At 40.1% G+C, this 19,947-nt stretch overlaps 3 protein-coding genes across 9 annotated transcripts in view; 1 reads left to right on the top strand and 2 right to left on the bottom strand.

The window, feature by feature from the left end:
- The window catches only part of LOC145466341 (uncharacterized), a 71,030-nt gene extending 61,434 nt beyond the window's left edge, over window positions 1-9,596 (bottom strand). For 4 of the 6 annotated variants that reach the window (XR_014041869.1, XM_081450052.1, XM_081450053.1 and 1 more), the window contains exons 1-6: window positions 7,996-8,896; window positions 6,971-7,180; window positions 3,116-3,892; window positions 2,421-2,435; window positions 1,560-1,736; window positions 877-1,047 (exon numbers count right to left, since the gene is read on the bottom strand). Coding sequence is in view for 5 of the 6 variants with exons in the window: in XM_081450052.1 (XP_081306178.1) it covers window positions 877-1,047; window positions 1,560-1,736; window positions 2,421-2,435; window positions 3,116-3,892; window positions 6,971-7,180; window positions 7,996-8,521 (1,876 nt within the window). In the remaining variant the exon portion in view is untranslated. Of the gene's footprint in view, window positions 1-876; window positions 1,048-1,559; window positions 1,737-2,420; window positions 2,436-3,115; window positions 3,893-4,502; window positions 5,222-6,970; window positions 7,181-7,995; window positions 8,897-9,486 lie in introns of those variants that run through there. The other 2 variants (XM_081450055.1, XM_081450056.1) reach the window with 2 other exon arrangements.
- LOC145466391 (uncharacterized) overlaps window positions 1-19,947 on the top strand; it is a 343,779-nt gene that overhangs the window by 194,248 nt on the left and 129,584 nt on the right. The gene's annotated exons all lie outside the window — the stretch shown is intronic.
- Window positions 9,613-18,634, bottom strand: LOC145466351 (uncharacterized). Of its 2 annotated transcripts, none has more exons than XR_014041871.1 (11): window positions 18,480-18,634; window positions 16,183-16,285; window positions 15,772-16,041; window positions 15,560-15,664; window positions 14,353-15,243; window positions 13,385-13,768; window positions 12,816-13,028; window positions 11,750-12,124; window positions 10,557-11,513; window positions 9,868-10,232; window positions 9,613-9,656 (listed from the first exon to the last, which is right to left on the bottom strand). XR_014041871.1 is itself a non-coding variant. In XM_081450065.1 (11 exons), exons 2-11 carry the CDS (start codon window positions 16,241-16,243, stop codon window positions 9,864-9,866), a joined length of 3,435 nt encoding a protein of 1,144 aa, XP_081306191.1. In that variant the 5' UTR covers window positions 16,244-16,285; window positions 18,480-18,634; the 3' UTR covers window positions 9,780-9,863. The 2 variants fall into 2 exon arrangements, 1 of the variants encoding a protein (XP_081306191.1); XM_081450065.1 differs by lacking the exon at window positions 9,613-9,656 and having other exon boundaries at window positions 9,780-9,929; window positions 10,120-10,232.

The following is a 19,947-nucleotide window of genomic DNA, read 5'->3' as shown; positions in this document are numbered from 1 at the left end:
AACAGAGCCATAACATTCATCGCGATCAGAAAATAGGTGTAGATTAATTCATATTTTCACATGTCTGCATTATCAAATTACAAATTGCTATGGCAATGTTGTCTTATGATACAATAAACCCCACAATTGTGATTGTTTAAAATGTCAGTAGATACCTAAACCCCACTACAGGTACCACATTAAAGCTTATAGAACTGGCTATCAAACTATAACAAGAATTGTGCAATAAAATGAATTGTCATGACCTCTACACGTGCATGTCTGAATCATCTTTTGGGTCCTTTTTGAAAGCTACAAGTCAAAGGGAGTTTGTTTGTTTGCCCTCATATTTGAAGCTAGAAGCTAGTTTGACATATTTAAACAGCAAAAAGGTGTCTGCAAATTTGTTATTTCCAAAGATTTTTCTATAATCAATCCTATTTTGAGAATGTTCTGGGACTTTTCACTGAAATTGTATATGGCAAATCACTCTCAATGTGTTTTAGTGCTTTTGGTCCAGAAACTGAGGGACAAATTAAATAACCAAAAAACAAAATTCGCTTTGAATGTTAGCTTTCAAAAGGTGATTTGGATGCTTGCAGTTAGAGGTCGTAAAAATTTGACAATTCATTATTTTTATTTCAAAATTCTTGTAAGCTATGGTTTGATAGCCAACTCTAAAAGCTTTAACTTGATGACAGAGGTTTAGGTATCTACAGCCTAAGCTGGACACATTACATCACTTGGATATGAGACACCTCTAAAGGTATACATGTATGGTAACCTTAAATGGTATACTCGTGAAATACGGAAATAACTTTTGCTGCATTTTCCACTGGTCACCATTTGATTATCTATACTAATTAAATAGGTGAAGATAGAGTTTATTAAACTTACTTGGGCAGTAAAAGGTATTGCATGCCCTTGTTTCATTGACTGGTCCCACGCAGTCCTTTCCATTGTACTGAGGAGCAGGATTATCACAGACCCTGCTGCGAGACTGCACACCTCCTCCACAAGTTGCACTACAAGGAGTGAAAACTCCCCAGTTACTGAAGCCACCATCAGCTGAAATAGCAGAAGTTGCACGTTAACAGTGGTCTGGACAAGCAAGCACAGAGTGGTTTTCAATTGAGAGTCATAAAGCAAAACCAAAGTAATCACTCTAGATGAGTGGGAAAAATAAGTGGGCAACTATCAGTAAACCCTGGATTTTGATTATTTTTTTTAACATGCAATGTTTACTGCATGTAGTCAAAGGTCACTGATTCACATGCTAATTAACAGAGCTCTGAAGGTCACACTAGCAAAAACCACAGAGGTATATATACGTTTACACAACTCAAATGAAGTTATGTTAAAAAAGGTAATTCAATATTCAGCTACAGACTTTTGATCATTGTCCCAAAGTCCCATGATAATCAAAGTTTGAATTTATAAAAAGAACAGCAAAAAAAAAAAAAAAAAACCGATTACAGAAATTGCATATACTAGCTATGCCTAATTATAGAAACCACTTTCTTGTTGTACTTTATGTATAACAACTATTTATGATTTGATTTTAATAATTACAAACTTACTTGGGCAAGGTTGTGAGTTACAGCTCTGTGTTTCCACAGCAGGGCCCAGTAATGCACAATCCTTTCCCCCATTTTGAGGTTTTGGATATGTACAAGCCCTGGTCCTCTCTTGAATACCGCCACCACAAGTAGCTGAACACTCTGACCATACACTCCAAGAGGTATAGTTTCCATTTACTAGAAATAACCACATCACAAGAATTATATTTATATGGGCTACATGACACAGGAACGAATGATATGGCGTGTTCATTGTGCACACTGTATACTGTACTTACAGCATTGATTATGAAATAAAGGTCAAAGTACATGCAGTTATTGCCTGTAAATTTCTCTTTACTACATACACTTATTTCATAGTCAGGATTTTTCTGGACTGTTTTAGTTGTCTTGGTGAAAAAAAATCATCATTGGCAACAACAATTTCTGGAAAATATGCCAAATTGATGACCAATACAGGATTTGACAATAATTAACTTAGATTTCCTTTGACTACTAAATCACAAGGTTGCTGTTCAATACTTTTAATATGCAAATTCTTCTTGGTAAATTAAAAAGGCTTAAAGCATTCTCGAATTGCATGCAACCTGATTTCTAAAACAATAAAGACAATGTAAATGAGGACATCACCAAACTATTAATGGTTAGATATGGTGCCTGCTGAATGCTACTTTTTTTAATCCTACAGTAAGAGACATTCTTTTTACAAATTATGCTGTATCCTTGTAGCATTCAGTTATATCAAATCATACATTACATGTATTGACAATTGTACATTAAATGAAAATTATGGCTTTATAAGTCACTCAATAAATTTATATCCTGAATGATTATCAAAGAGATGGTGTTGTAGACACTTACCAGGAGGCTTTGGAGCTAAAGGGGAAATGAAATGTGAAAAGATGCTTAATTAGTGTTTTAAAGAATAAAAACTGAGACATGCGACAGGGTGCTGACAAAATGCTAAATCAATTAAGAGCAAGATGGTAGCCTGGTGAAAACATGACGGTATACGACATTACAGCATTGAAACAAGTCATGCATATGTAAAACAAATCCAACATGATAAGTCCCCCATAACTGCAAGTAAAAAAAACAACAACAAATTTTAACTCTCTCTCAGGGAATCAAGAAGTCTCCTCAGGATATGGAAAAAATCTCCTGGTCTCCCAAAATATTGGATATCACTTCTAATCAGTTTTCCTGAGTAGATACCACTGAAAGTTCCAGATATTTCCTTACTTATTTGGCTGATTCACATGGAATTTTAGTTACCTTTTAACTTCTTGCATGTATGTTTTTAACAGTTTTTTTAGTGGGGTGGTGGTGGGGGAGGGAAGGGGTTGTCCACCTTTTTTCTTCTGGGTCAGCATTAGTAATATACATGTACCTTGAGTTCATTGAAAATTTATACTTTTGATTTCTGGATTTAGACTAAGATGCTTGTACAACTATACAAATTTTGCTATTATTACAGCTTATTTTTAATTTTACAAATTAACTTAAAGTTTGGTTTCAGTTGCCTTAAAAATACAACATGATAGCATTTAACTCACTTGTTGGCACAACAGGAGGCCTGGGTGATGTGGTAACTGGTTTTGTTGTCACTACTACACTTGGTTTTGTTGTCGTTTTAAAAGGAGGAGTAACAGGAGGTGGTTTCTTTGTAGGTCCTGGAGGTTTTGTTGTAGCAGGAGGCTTGGTTGTACCAGGAGATTCTGGTTTTGTTACTGGAGGGGGAGGTTTTGATGTTACAGGGGGTGGTTGTACTGTAGTTGATGTTTTCATCGTAGGTGTAACTGGTGGAGATGGCGGCTGGGAGGGCATTGTAGCCGTCGTGGTTGGGGGTGGTGCAGCTGTTGGTGTTGTTGTTGCAACTGGAGGGCATGGCACAGGGCACTGTGCTGGGCATGGTTGTGGAACAGGACAGTTCGGGGGAATCACGCAAGGTACACATGGTGGTTGAGTAACTGGTGGAGGTGACGGCTTGGAGGGAGTTGTAGCATTTGTGGATGGTGGTGGTGCAGCTGTTGTTGTGGTTGTTGGTACTGGAGGCGATGGCTTGGAGGGTATCGTAGCCGTTGTTGTTGGTGGTGGTGCGGGAGTTGGTGGTGGTATGGCTGTTGTTGTTGTTATTGTTGTTGTTGTTGTTGACACTGGAGGGCATGGTGCAGGGCATTGTGTTGGGCATGGTTGTGGAACAGGACAGTTCGGGGGAATAACACAAGGTACACATGGTGGTTGAATAGGTGGATTTGGTTTGCTAGTTGCTATTGTCCCATTATTCCCTCGCATACATTGTGGCCATGATCCAGGCTTAGGAAGGTGCACACCTAAAAGGAAAACAACGTAAAAAAGCACGCAAGGTCAAGAGGAAGGCAAACCGCACATTTTATAAGATTTGAACTCCATATTTCATTCACGCGATTTATGTTATATTAGCCACTTTAAGATTATCATACAACTTTACATCTCATCAAAAAAATAAGGACTCGAATAGCATCTTTGTCGTGACCTCGTTCTCGGTATTCTTTATTTTTAAATGTGATGATCTGTCCATTTACCTGCAGTATACTATAAAGTCTATAAACTTACAAGTAGTTAACTGAGCTGAGTTAAATAAATAAATTTTGATTTCATTTCATTTAAAACGCACTGACATATGTAAATGCGATGGACCAAATATTGGGCCTGAATTCTTTAATCGCTACTAATCTTTTTCGCTATCGCACAAAGAAACTTAAAGCTCAACTTAAACCGATTTGCAAGTCAATTTTGCGCGATCACGAAAATTCTCACGTTTACAATATGCGACTATGAAACCCACAACAATTCGAATAATTAGGATTCCTTTACGCTAAAACTGGTTAGTTATTTAGAGAGACAGTTTTTTTATCGCTTTTTGAAAACTAATACTGCAAATAAATGACCAGAACACGTTACCTCATGTTTTACGGCCGGTTTCCATTCACAGTTTTCGTATCGCCATTTTGTTCATTGCTTGTTCGGGAAACCGCAAACCAGTACACGCAGACAAAAGCATTCTTTTGGCGGGAAAGTGCGGTCTTTGCCGCTGTTGATCGGTCGATTGTTTTGTGAATTTAGCTAAGGCAGGAGCCATAATCGGGGACGGAGACCGTAAGTCTCGGGATTCGCGCGTACCTATGATATGGGACAATTTTTCTATTTTTAGAACAAATTGCGCCATCCTGACGTCATATATCCGCGCGGATTCACGCACATGTCGGGGGTTCTCGCGTGGATGTTGTCACGTTGCGTGATCAAATGGTGAGAGTTGAGAGATTCTCTCGCGTATTTTTCACAGCGATGGCAGGGAATAAGGCAGGGAATACGAACCAGGGCGCTTATATGCAGTTTTATGCTCTGAGCTAACGGAAAAGGTGGGTTTTTCAGGGTCGATAACAAGACTTCAATCTCGCGCTGGGAATGAATAATAAGATCTGCTCACGCTAGTTGTAAGCTTACGCGTATGTTTTTGCGTTTGTTCTGACTTAAGAATATACCAAGAAAACTCTCTACTCTGGTATCGAGTTAATTTGTGAGTTTCTCAGACAATGATTCATCATAACCAAAACCTGTTTTGACGGTTTCTTATTGTTTCTGCTTGTTTGGTGAGTTTGCAAAAGTTTTTGAAAGGAAAGTCTGACCCGTACAATTAGCTCATTTGCATAGTGCAGATCGTGCACTTTCAAGTCCGAGTCGGTGTTTTCAATTGTCAACAAATCTTGACAAAGATTTCTTTCGTTATCTTTTGTGCTGAGCTGCTGTAACAAATTTCACGAACGCAAAAAAGGCTACTAGCATCATGTGTCTTTCTTCAACATAAGCATAGTGAAGTTTTACACTGCGAAAACAAAAATAGACAAGGAGTTTTGATAACTCGATCAACAAAATCGAAATCGTTATTCCAAGTTGATTAAAGAAAGCGTCATCGTAACTTTGCTGATTATTTCTGCTTTATTGACATATTTTCAGTTTAGCTTTTAATATGTTCTCAAACATTTATCAATCTTAAACATATTTGAAAACTATAGAGTTATTGTTTGAGTTCGATGTACGCTTTCACACGAAAGTGCGGTGGAAGTACAATTTGTCATGTTTACTGACTGTACAAAACACGCATCGGCGGGCGCTCTCATTCATCGACAACAGAGAATTTACTGGATCTTTACACGAATAAAACTGAGCAGTGTCTACGGACGTAAAGTTATTGGGCCTTGATGAAACATCAAGCGTTGCTTACAATTCAAGCGAAACTCAAACTAGCAATTATTTTGTTTTACTTTTCGGTCGCGATAGACTGACAAATTCCTCGCAAGCGTGTACCAAGAGGAGCTAGGAAACTATGAAGTCCTGAAGCTCTGCTATATCTAAATATATCCAGCTAGTTTTTTGCTGTGTAATGGAAAAGCTGTTAATCTTCAACATATGTGAAATTTAAAGTGGAGTAATGTACAGCTCATGTAAAAGAAGCATCCGTCGGAACACAACTTGGTCAGCGATATATGTAAGCTTACAGCGGAACATACCTAAATTCGACAGTCTTACTTGACTCAAACTGGAGCAGCTTACGACGAAAATACTTAAGCAAAATTCCAACAGACGTAAACGCATTAAGTTGTGGGCAAAAACATGAAAAATTTCGGGAATTTCGGACGCCATTTCCCCCGCGCGACATCCGCAAAAATCCTCGCAGCATGTACGCGTGTGTGCCGCAGGCGATGGCGCAATTTGTTCTAAAAATAGAATTATTGTCCCATATCATGGGGACAACCCCAATACTAGAAATGGCGCGCGCTTACGGTCTCCGTCCCCGATTATGGCTCCTGGCTAAGGTCAAAATAGGACGAAAGAAGGAACGTTCTAAAGGCAGTCCCATAGACTGATTGTCTGTTTCTGATTTGGCTTCTTCGCTTACGCGCAAAACGCTCGTACAGAAGCAGCCAACTTAGAGTCATGCTAAGTGCGGACCGGGGGTAAAATGCAGACTGAGCGTGAAATGTAGACTACAGACCAGGGGTAAAATTTAGACTGCAGACCTTAGAATTTTTAACTGAATCGTGTTACTCTTTCCAGCGTTGAGAGCTGGCCGTAAACAGGCTAACCGGAGCGTTGTTCAGGCCGAACCTGAGTGATGTTCAGTCTAGCCGGAGTGATATTCAGGCTAACCGGAGAACAGAATTCCACTGCGATTAGTCTGAATAATCCTGTCTACGGTCAGCACTCGATAATGAAAATAACACGACATATACTTCAAAACTCTGTAGTCTGCAGTTTGCATTTTACCCCTGGTCTGCAGTCTGCATTTTACCCCCGACATTTATGACCATATGCAACGTCCTTAAAAATAATGAAAACAACAACAACAACAAAAAAAACAGGCTACACACCTGTACTGTCTTCACACATACAAGCCAGTTCTCTTATTTGGCTCTGCGTCAAAGCTGATGTGTAGATATACACCTCGTCCACTGCACCCATCAGAAATCTTTGTCCTTTGTGACTTCCAATGCCTGCCCTCTCGCCCCAGTCCTGTGCCAAATACCCCGAGCCGTAACCTTGGACTGCTAACTGTGTATTCACGTATACTTTGGCCAATCCTGAGTATTAAAAAAGAACAAAACACGCAATATTATTCCTTAATAGCATAATAATCTCTAAATATAAGAGGACTTACTCACATTCCGTCGGCCGAAAGTTCAGCCGACTGTTTAACAGACAAACAATTGATTTAGAAACAGGGCTTCAATTGAAAACTAACTAACTGGCCGAAGCAAAACTTCGACTAGTCTTAAATAATAAAGCGCTTTGCATGCGGAGCGTTTTTGCTTAATCGATGCAATTTTTCTTTTTTGCTTATTCGATTCACTTATTCAATGCTTCAGAAAGGTTTTCAGTTGTTGCTTTCGAAAATGATTGTTTGATTCAAATTGCTTAAAAAGTCGAAGAGGAAGCCAATCAACCAATCAAAGCAAAGCTTTTTTCCTGCCAATCTGATTTAAGATCAGAACTGTGGATTCAGACGTCTTTTCCTCGCGCTTTCCCGCGCGTGACACATCTCGTAGTGTTCTAACCAATTAATTGCACGGTATAGGTCTTAAGCCGTGATTGGCTGTGTAAGTTGGTTATCTTTGTCAGTTATTTACAACAGTACAGTAAGGTCTTTCATATATTCACTTTTTGATCTTCACTATCTTGGGGAATATTACGAACTCAACATGTAACCAGCGCCCAGTTGGCTTGATAGCTCAGATGGTAGAGCACTGTACCGGTATCGCAGCTGGGTTATGGGTTCGAATCCCATTCAGCCTTAAATTTTACAACTGCTTAAGTTGTGTTTATAACTTCGATGATCAATCATGTTTTCCAGTAATTAGCTAAGAAGCCGCTTCTTGAAAATAGAACAAAAGCTAACCTTGCTTTTTATCGTATGTGCCAACAAGATGCGTCCATTGATTCGGAGGAACTACCACCAGTGCTGTAACAACATTGAATATCACACTGCCATCTAAAGCACGCGTAAACCACCGCACTTTTCCATCTACGACCTCAAAGTGATAGTTTCCTTTGTGCTCAGGAGATTGTGCAGCGATAACGTCAAAAAGAGACTGTCTCCCCGCTGTTGAAGATAACTTCACCCACATAGCAATTGTTACAGCGACACTGGGCTTTGGAAAGAACATTCTTCCGTTGAAAGATACATTGCCGTTAGAAAATATGCCCACCTCGCCGCACGCTTGTGGCAATGGAGCTAGATCGACGTTATTTATTTTGCCATTGTTTGACTTTTTGGACGTGTCCAGGACGAATAGGCCCGAGTGTCGATCAAAAGGTAAGTGAAGAGCTAATAAGTATGCCACAGGAGGACCAACCTGCGAAGGAGGCAGGGGCTTCGTAGGCGGAGGTGGGACCGGTTGTGGCGCTGGCGAGGGTTTTGGCATAGGGGGTGTAACTACCGATGGTTTCACTGAAGGAGGGACATGGGCGGGAACTGGGGCAGGCTTTACTGGAACAGGAGGTGGCCTGGGAACTGGACGAGGCTTGAAACCTTTCGGTGGGCACTTAGACTTTGCATCATAAGGAACTGAAAAGCAAAAGTAAGAAAAATGTGGAAGATATGAATAAACTGAGTTAGACGATGGTAAATATCTGATATCTTAAAAAAAAAAAATTGTTTAGACGCAAACAGTTTTGAAGACGTGACCATGATAAGCGAGTAAGACCACTAAATAATAAACTTTCAAAGAGGACGTTTTTTTCTCGACGGGATTAAAACATCTGGTTTCAAAAGGCTGCGTTACGTAATAATAACTAAACTACTGAGGAAGTTTCAGAATGACTTAGTATATTTGCTTCACCATTAAGTTTCACTGAACTTAAATTTATGAAACGTCAATTCGTCGAACTTGTCACCCCAAGAAAAGGGAGGGCCTGAGGACTACCCCGATATACATTGCATTAACGATGTTTTTTGAGCATTACCGTCTGGTTTCGTATGGTGAAATTTCCAATGGGCTAATGCCTTCTTGTTGGCTATGCAGTCTCCTTAGTACTACTTAACCATCTAACTGCTGTCATTGGCACCATGCTGTCTCATTCTAACACAATTTTACATCTGTTAAAACTATTATGAGAAATAGATAATTTTGCAGTTGCTGCTCAGTGACCTGGCCTTTGAGTGGCAACGAGGCTGGAGGTGACGTTGGTTTGATACAGACCTAATTGCTTTTGTTGGGTAAATCAAGTCATATAATGCTAACTAGTTTGCATTTAAATATGGAAAGCAGAGAGGTTTGTATCAAAGCAAGGTCACCTCTAGCCGCGCTTGCATTCATATGCCAGGTAATTAAGAACACAACCATAAATTGGCCTATTAATTAAAATCATAAATAGTTTGAGCAGTTACCTATCAAATGTAATGATTGCGGGATGACTTGACGTCTATGTATCGTTTTCTTGGACACAAGATGATCTCTCAGTGTGGCCAGTGGATCCGCGACAGGTTTACGAAAAGATATCACAAAGAATAGTTCGATGATATAAGGTCCGTTAGCCATATAGGGATTCTTCGTTTTCCTGGAAATAAAAACAGTGTCACCATGCTTGAAAGTTTAACAATGATAACACGGCTAACCGGTGAAGGTTTGATTCCGGTCGGGAACTCAGCTCTTTTTCACTTTGTTCGATGCTCGTCAAAACTGAACTCAATCTCTGCTTGGTAACGGCTGTTTATTTAATGCTGGAGAGAGACATCTGGAGCTAAGAAGAACAATAAATGTTTCCTTACCTAATACCAGTAAGACGAGTTGACACAAAGTCCGGGTGAACTCCTTTGTAAATTCCGATAATCTGAAACGACACAATTTCAAAAGAAATTGAAAATTAGAACCAAGTTTCTCTCAACTTATGTTCTAAAAAAAATTTCTGCAGTCTATACGCGCAATGAAGTTGTTTGACTTCCAAATCACAGACAGACCTATCAGTCTGTATATCAGTCTGTAGAAGAATTCATTATTGAATTAATATCATTCTTCCTTACCCCCTGGACAATCTCTTTGTTGAGTTGCTTGAGATAGAGCTTGGATTTGTCTGTTAGTTGCTCATACCATACTTGACCCAGCAATAATGAGACACAAGCGTCTTTGGTGAAACCTGCCAGGTTGTCAAAAACGATACCGAAAATATGTAAAATATTACTCTCTTTAGTTTGTATTGAAATGAAAGAACAATGGACATTTTGAATAACGCTAATCATTAGTTTAACCTTACTTTCTCGGTCACAGTTTTACGATTCGCAAACTTAGCAAGGTCCCTGAGAGATTTCATGTAACCGAAGTAACGCAGAAAGTCTCAACTGCGATTAAAAATAATTCCCATATCCATATCGAGCCTAGTTTAATAGCTAGGTAGCTCAGTGTTAGAAAATCTGATTTGTAACCAAATGGTCGTGACTTGTACTCAAATCTTTGAACGTACCTACAGGGAACGTTGGACGGGGTGGTGTTGGTTTCGGTTGTGGCTTTGGTTGTGGCTTTGGTTGCGGCTGAGGTTGAGGTTGAGGCTGTTGTGAACATCCCTGTTGGTTTGGTCCCGCTGCCGCTGTTCGGTTGTCAGGGCAACACCCATACAAAGTAACTTGACAGTAAACGTGATGCACGGGTGGTGCAGGTTGCTGCGGCTGCGGCAGCGGTTGCGGTTGCGGCTGAGGTTGAGGTTGGAGTTGAGATGGAGGTTGCGGCTGCGGTTGCGGTTTCGGCTGCGGCTGTGGTTGCGGTTGCGGCTGCGGTTGCGGTTGCGGTTGCGGCTGCGGCTGCGCTTGCGGCTGCGGCTGAGGTTTAGGATGAGGTTGAGGTTGAGGTTGTTGTGAACATCCCTGTTGGTTTGGTCCCGCTGCCGCTGTTCGGTTGTCAGGGCAACACCCATACAAAGTAACTTGACAGTAAACGTGATGCACGGGTGGTGCAGGTTGCTGCGGCTGCGGCTGCGGCAGCGGTTGCGGTTGCGGCTGAGGTTGAGGTTGGAGTTGAGATGGAGGTTGCGGCTGCGGTTGCGGTTTCTGCTGCGGCTGCGGTTGCGGTTTCGGCTGCGGCTGTGGTTGCGGCTGCGGTTGCGGTTGCAGCTGCGCTTGCGGCTGCGGCTGAGGTTTAGGATGAGGTTGAGGTTGAGGTTGAGGTTGAGATGGAGGTTGCGGCTGCGGCTGAGGTTTCGGCTTCGGTTGCGGCTGCGGCTTAGGTTGGGGTTGCAGTTGCTGTTGTTGTGAACATCCTTGTTGGTTTGCTCCCGTCGCTGCTGTTTGGTTGTCAGGGCAACACCCATACAAGGTAACTTGACAGTTTGGTGGGGTGGGTGGGGTAGGTTGCGTGGTAGCTGCAGGTGTCGATGATGACGAGGGAGAGGTTGGAGTGGTTTGAGGTGGCGCGCTTGTGGCATTTGCTGTTGAATTAACAGAAAATCAAAGAACTTAGAGTCTGTGTACATTCGCTACTATTCCATAGCATACAATGTATATGTGCACCATTTAAAAAGCAATTGAATCATAAGCAGTGAAATACATGTGATGAAATGCGCTGATTGGGTTGCACTGCAGTCGAGACCAAAGGCATAAATTTGTTGACTGCAAACAAAAATAATAAATAAACAAATAAATAAACAAAAATACACATCTATACCTCTGCAAATTGGCGTCAGTCTATTGACCCTCGTCCCAGGTACCTCGCTGCCGTTGGTTTGATTCACACACCAGCAGTCCGTTTTTCCACTGGCTGGGTAACTGTAGCACTGAACCTCTTTATAGAGCCCAGATTTTTCGCACTCGGGTACAAATATATCAGCCGCGCCGGAACTTTTTGCTTTCTCCTTATCCTTTTGGCATTGAGAAAGCTCCTGTGGCTTTACTGCGGAAGCTACAGGTAGTGCGTGCTGGTACTTCTGTGGTGGACAGCCTTCCATATCCGGGCCTTTAGCGAAAGTCACATTGTCATGGCAACAGCCATAAGGACCCAGATTACAGCTCGGTACATTTGTAGCGTTTGCGTGAACTAAACCTGGAACAGAGGAAATATGATGGCGATGAACACTATGACAAAACTAATGATAATGACCTTTGCTGAACTCGCTTGCAACACAGAGCAGATTACGGCTGTATCGTGAAAGAGTTGTCAAGAAGCTAAGCTACTTGTAAATTGTTTTTTAATTGATTGTTCGGGGGGTTATTTTGACTTAAAGTGGAACTGCTAGGCTTACTAACTCTACCTTTCGACACACGACACTAAAATGATCTTTGTGCAGAGCTGCAGAAGAGCGATATTCGTGAAACAAGTGTGTGGTGAAGCTGCCAACACTTTCTCAGACTAGCGATAAAAATATGTCGAATTAGCCATGGCCATACAATTTTCCCAGCTGTTTGCAACAAAAGAAGACTGTAGGCCTATAGGCCCGCAACATGTGCAGAAAATTAAGTAGTTACTATTGTTGCTGAGGAATAGACCTTTTCACAGTTGTCTGCTCAGTGACCTCGCCTTTGAATGGCAGCGAGGCCACAGGTGACTTTGTTTTGGTGAAGATCTCACTGCTTTTGTTGTGTAAATCAAGTTTTTCTTATGCTTACTAGTTGGCATTCAAATGAGAAAAGCAGACAGGTCTGTATCAAAGCAAGGTCACCCCTAACCTCGCCGTAACTGAGCACACAACTGTAAAATGGCCTGTTGCAGAAATTACTTGTCTGTTTACACTCACCACATTCTGGGGCGGTACCATTGTCTAGTCTCGTTCCTTTGATTTCCTGTCCCGACGAATCCACACACCAGCATTGTTTACCGTAAACATCGTGCTCAAAACACTGAAGAGGAACAAACATTCCTTCCGCGTCGCACAAAGGCACAAAGATATCAGTGATGAATGGAGAAAGAGCGATGTCTCTTTCTTTCTGACACTGGGTTTTTGAATTTCCTGTAATTTAGTTCAAGAGCAAGTATTACTTACAGATGATGGTCCCGATGCCCTTTCTCTATTTAACGTATCCATTAGCGCATGACACAGTCTATTTGTTGATTTTTTAAACATAGAGAAAACTGTTTTACCTCGCTTTAAAATTGACTAATTTTCCTTAGTTACCAAGACTGTGTGCAGGTTACCATTGTATTATCTCACTTACATACTCTGTTTTTAATTTAGACTGACTCAACAAGATTAGCTTAGCTAATTTAGGTTCAGTCCTATGTATATAGTCTAACGGGTCTTCAAGTTAAGAAGTTCCGTAGTCATTGTAGTTTTTGTTGATGGAAATCGTCTTCTTACAAACCTACCTGTTTTAGTGCCGTTTCGTATTATTTGTATTTCAACTTCCATCGTTTTCGGTTTTTGAGGTGGTGATTCTTGTTGTGGTTGAACTGGCTCATCATGATGTTGTGGTTTCAACGGTGTCCCAGGTTCTTTTGTGATGGGCTCCTGCCCTTCATCGTGATGTTTCTCCTCATTTCTGACAGCAGTAGTGCAGTTGGGTGTCTGTCCATCTGACATCCGGGTTCCTTTTATTTCCTGGCCGTCACCGGTCACACACCAACACTGCTTAGCGAATCCTTCATGCTCAAAGCACTGCATATCCGAGTAGCTGCCATCTTGTTTGCATTCAGGAACAAATGCATCATCCATCGTCTTTGCCATCTGACGCTCTAGTTGACATGATGTTTCTGCAAGAGTTTGTGTTGCATGGTCCAGTTTATTCCGTATTTAGGTGACAAATGCAGTGCGTTCACAGTTTATTTGTAAAACGTATGTTCTGAATCAGTTACGGTATTTGAACCGTTTGATACACTACACCGGAGGAATTCGAAAACACCGGCTTTCGTTTTCGTGTGGACAGATAACATTTTGAAAATGGAGCTGTTTGGAAACGATGATCTCAAGATTATTATGGGATTTCCCTGCCCGAGTTTTTTAAAACACAAATCGAAAATGGCCGCTTTTTGTTGCGTTTTTAAATTCCTCCGGCGTAGCGTGGACGGAAAACATTTGATGCGTTTTCAGAGTTCCTCCAGCGCGGTGTGGATGGGATCTGAATGGAAACCGAGAGGATGAATTTACAAGATAAAGTGACAAGTGTTACTTCAGTTCACTAAAACAGTCACAGAGTAGTCAAATATTTAAGGGAGGAGGGAAATTAAATTTTATTGCCATAACTTCTAATTCCTTACATCCTTACTGTTCTAAAGTGGATGTTATTTTTCAATGAAGTTACTTAAATAATACACGTTACAATTTTCACGTTACTTACTGTTTTCGTTTTTCTCCTCAGCAGGTGCGGGAGAAGGGGCCGGGTAAGACGAATAGGGTGCAGGAGATGGATACGGATATGGTGCATAGGCTGGATAAGGAGCAGGATATGGTGCATAAGCTGGTGCCGGGTACGGTGACGGATAGGGTGCCGGGTAAGGTGTAGGATAAGGTGCCGGATAAGGTGCATAAGCTGGATACGGTGCCGGCGCTGAAGAAGGCGTCTGAGCTGGCGCCAGCGCCTGCTCTGTGTACGTGTATCCCGCTGACTGCTGGTCAGAAAGCTGTGTGTCATTTGATAGAAAGCTTGACGAGTTTCTCGTGTTATCCCATTGCGATATGCTGTAGTTAGATGAAGCATTATACAAATGCGTTTGATTCTGTGCATCTTGTTGCGTAGAATAAGCGTTTTCGTTTAACGCATTGTTAACATCCGAATAAGCATTGACTGTATATTGCGCTCCATACTGAGATGGGTTTTCTGCCGATGTAGACACATCAGTGGTGTTATACGAAATCGATGCATTATCTTGCTGGGGTGAATAATATGGCGTGTAAGCTGTACTGTTCGTAGATGTATTATTATCAGCTGATTGCCGTGTGTTATAATAATAACTACTTGCATCAGCGCTTGTTTTGTCATTATAATCCTGACCATAAGCTGTTGCTAGTTGCTCTTGTCCGTTGGACCCTAAGTTATCTGTCCCGTAAGCTAGGCTGGTACTCGTGTTCTCGGGATTTGACCTGTAGCGATTGTCGCTCACGGAATAGGTATAATAAGGGTTCGTGTCGTAGGCGGCTGATCTTTCTGTCCTTTTATTTTCTTCTTTCTGTGGATGCGGAATGTACGAGTACTCTGCTGGATTAACGTCTATTGTGACTGTTCGATCCTCTGCAGATAAAAAATATTCACAAGAATCACAATCACTGATTTTGGTTTTTAGCAAAGTGCTTTACCACTTCTCATTATATGGCTAGCTCCGTGAGCGGGCAAGATGAACCAAATCCTGCGCTGTGATTGGCTACCCGAGCGAGCAACATGGCGCTATGTTGCCCACAAGCTTCCTCGGTCACGATGGCCGGATTTTGGCCAGAAACACGCAAAAAAGAACTTGGCCAATATCCAATATTCAAATTAAATCCATGTCCACCTTTTTACTCTAATAACTGATCGCAACTGAGTATAATTTTGTTTTCACTTCACTTACCTGGCTTGTGACTGTACTCTTTGACATTGTCAAACAAAACCACTTCGTCTCGCTTGACATGTTTGTGGGATTTGCTCTTCCCATGATTTGATTCAGGGTTGTATCCTAAACAGACAGTGCAGAAACAAATATAGCTACAGTAGCTGGTCCATCAATTGGGCAACTTGAAAACTACTTTTTGACTGTTTGTAATATAAATCAAAAACTCTTACCTGTCTTATAAATTGAGTTACTCCAATGGCCACCACAAAATGAATCTCTTTTGCTTGTACATTTACTGGAGCACATGTCTTGTGGAAGTTCTCCGTATCTTCCATAATGGTTTCCACAAAAACAAAGATAAGAAAATTGTAGTCCAGCGTATTTAAATTCTAAATCCTTGCACTTTTGGACGCAAGTTTCAGCGTTTAATTCCCGCGCATGGACCCGTTGCGGGAGATCCCGAGGAACGCCATCTTGAAAACATCCTACGTGGTGTAACTCTGTTGGAAAGGAAAAAAAAAATTGTGTGCTGAACTATTAAGTTAAAACTATAACGGACCTTAAAATGAGCGATGACGGTTAAGGTAGATGGATTATAGAATATGGTCGATTTTATATGACATTACTTTAGATATATTTACCTTTTGTTCTAGCCATCCACGGCAGAATTGTGCAGAGTAGAAGGACCCGAACAAGGCCCATTATCTTCTACTCAGTGCTTTCTTCGTTGTGTAACACCTTTATCTTGAGATGAAGTGAAATGGAAACAAAAACTATTGTTAGTCTGACTGATATCAAATCCTTTGCATTACACAAGAAATGCAGTCTAGCCACTACTCGACATAGCTGCTCCAACATGTTTTAATTTCAACTAATATATAGCTAAAAGAAAATGTTTATTCACGAGGTGTGAAATCCCTGGTCCAATTAATTTTCTTCATTGAAACTAAAAGTATCAATAGAAGGATAAGATAAGTTTCAAAGATAGGTGATCATGAGTAAGGCCCGGTTCAGATCAGCGGCATTCCATTCTCGGAGACGTATCACTCAATGGGTCCATTCATGTTTGAATAGTGTCAACTGAAGCGATTCAAATAAGAACAGAGAAATCAGTCTTCCAGGAATAAACACAACCCTCTAGAGACCTCAACAACGGCTCGTAGATCCCATCCCGGAAATGAAATCAAGTGAGCTATTAAATTAAGGTTTTAACTGCAGGTCGACTGTTAAATGTTCTTTTTTGGAGGCTGCTCAGGATTACTCACTAAGTGAATTTCAATAATTATAATAAGTCAAAAAGAAAATTCATTGACTGAGATGTTTTGCATTACACGACTCTTTATATTTTTAATAAATATATTGCTTGGGAGTCAAATGCATTCCAATTTCTGATTATTTGAATTAAATTGTCTTAAGTACAGGTGGGATCAAGTCAAATGCTATACTAACTTAGTTGACTGATCCAGGGCCTTGCAGCGATTTTAGCCTACAAGAGGCCTTGCAAAACTTGCCCCTCTGCTCAAAACGCACTTGCAGTTAAGTTTTTAACTGCTTTAAACGGCCTGAAGCGCAGAATGGTAAATTAATTTTGCGTTATCGTTTGTAGCTGGAACGTACCTCGTAACAATGGCCGCAAGCGTTGATTTTTTAAACGTTTTCCGCCTATTAGCCAAGCTAAGTGCTTGCGATGAGGAACTACGATCCATAAAAACCGTGTGGAAGTCGCGTCTTCCAAGAAATTATTCTAGATTTTGAAACCTTGGATCTTGTCGTTTTTACGACATTTTATAATTAGAATGGCGAAGAAACATAAAGACTACTCGGACGACGCTATACAATGATCGTAAACTCTTTACGAATTAATGACATGCAAGAGAACACACACGACTGGTTCTATATTCTTGGTGCTACCTGTTCTTAAATAAATTTCTTCTTTTCCTCTTTAGCTTGTAGAAATTATGATACTGATTTGGATCTGACAGACATAGTTACTGTTTCTAGTTATATCGACTGCTTTCAGTCGCACGAAATTTAGACACTTACAAAATTGATTTACGTGAAACAATTTCAAACTCTTCTCCGAAAAACTTCCGTAATTTCAATGAGCAAAAAAAAAAAAGAACCTCTGAGAACATTTGAAAGCCGCAATCTAAACTTAAGTATCTTATCTCGATAACGACTTTTTTTTTTTGTGACAATGCAAAAATAATCTATTGCTACCTCTGCTTAAAGTTTCTTAGCAAAACATGCTAGTGGTGAAATATAGCAAATAACTTTAAGCGCCGGGATTTAATAATAATAGTTGAATATTCTTTTAATAGGAGACTTTAAGGTTTAAAATAAAACTCGCTCAAGTCAATTAAAATATGTGGAAATTGTTAAAGTTAAAAATAAATCGTGAGACACCTTACCCTTACCTAAAGTATAGAGTTTATTTACCATAACCTCTACCTACCTCAAATAAAATGGCGGACCGAACGACAGGTGGAGTAGCAAGTAGAAATGAGGACGAAAGGGTCTCAGAGTCGACAGACATTTTAACATTTTTTTGTCCCTTATGCAGTTCTTTAACTCTCACTCTTTACGATAATCAGTAATCGATAATCTACGGTAGAATTCTGATTTTCAATTTCTTTGTTTTCCAAGAGTTGACTGTCTTCGTCGCAACTGGTTATTTATACTTCATGAGATATCTTCAACTGGAGAATTGTTGACAAATGTTAGTTGTAATCGGAAGTTCATTTCTTTTGCTCAGAACGATATATTTTACTTCTTTCGAAGTTCTTTAGGATTTCAGTTGTCGTTGACTGGGAGAGTTTACGATAAAGCGAGAAACTTTGAACGAAACTGTCGCTCGGTTCTCATTGCAAAATCAATCTTTTTGGTTCTGACGACTAGACAATAGATAACAACTATAAACAGTGAACTTTTGACTTACCTTCCCTGCTCACAAAAACACAAATTTCGATCTAACAAAATCCAATATTTTGGAACGCTTCTTTTCCTCTGATTTCCCTAATCACGTCATTTGAAATCAGCTATATTTTCCCTGGCTTGTTCCACAACGAGGACTTCGCGTCCCTTAGCAATTTTTTTTTCTCGCAACAAAAGAAATTCAATATTAATGATCTCTCGGACGAGCGTACTGGCCATTTTTCACGCAGGAGCGAATTAAACATTCATTTAGCTGACCAGTGAAAACTTTACAACCATGTAAGAAAGACCTGCTCAACCGACATTGTATTGGCGATAATATAAACAATAGAAAGATAGCAAGTAATCTGGAATCAATAGAACTCTCCATCCCATTGTGTTGTTTAAGTTATAAATCAAGGTCAGATTTAAAAAACCAACGGGCCATTGTACAAACCATCTAAGCTCAACGACAAACGATGGGGAAAAATTATCTTGGAAATTAAAAATCAGCATTGCCGAGATTTATTTTTTATTTTTTTTATTACAGTTTTTTTTATTATTGTTCAAATTTTCCGTTTGAGAAATGCTACGTCAAACATAATCTCGAGCCCTGAAATATGACAATATTTAAACCCAGCAATGCTGGAAGACAATGCTGTCATATCCGTTTTGTCTGCCCTTCCCCAATTAACTTATGTGCTAGTCATTAACTAACAAGGGAGCTATTAAAACGCATTTTACCCACTTAACGAGGCACAAACCATTTAACACCTTTAGTTGCGTGTGATGGTTGATTAAATTTGTTTGTAGTTTGAATGAGGTTAACGTTCTTATTGTTTAAACTCGACAAGGAAGACATTCGAGTTGGTTTCACTTAAATTGTCACGTAATCCAACCGTTAAATCAGTACAATGTAATTCAAGCACTGTAAAAAACAAACAAAAGAAACTACCATACCATTTGTGGAAGCAGGCAGCAGACAGCGTGGAGATAAAATTTTAAGGCTTAAGTTCATTTTATTGACTCAAAGGACCAATAGGTTGGAGGCAGAATAATTAAAATTTGCCCAATCTCTTTATGGCCGGCCTTCAATTTGTGTTTCTTTTTTTTTTTTCTCGCTACTCTTTACAAGCTAATTTCAGGTACTATACCACAACGTACTAATCAGTCATTTCCCGAGTTTGCATCCAGGTGCCAATCTTCAACTTCTCCTTCATAGGCGAGTGTCAAGAAATATTTTTTGAGTCTTGCTTTATCAGTAAATAATTAAGTGTTTCCCTAGTCAGAAACGTTGTCAATTTGGTCGAGAGAATTTACAGCTAATGCAACAGATATAGGGCTAAGAAGACTATAACAATATTTGGAAATCCCCATTTGATAATGATATATTAGAAAAAAATGCTTTAAAAACGTTGTTTCAAAATTAATTTTATGAGTAACTTGTAGACAATGAAAATTAACATTGTATGAATGACAAAATAGATTTGAAC

Source organism: Orbicella franksi, chromosome 13 (assembly GCF_964199315.1).
Source record: "Orbicella franksi chromosome 13, jaOrbFran1.1, whole genome shotgun sequence".
Lineage (NCBI taxonomy): Eukaryota > Metazoa > Cnidaria > Anthozoa > Scleractinia > Merulinidae > Orbicella > Orbicella franksi.
Note: the sequence above shows the minus strand (reverse complement) of the source record. Positions and strands in the feature narration are given on the sequence as shown.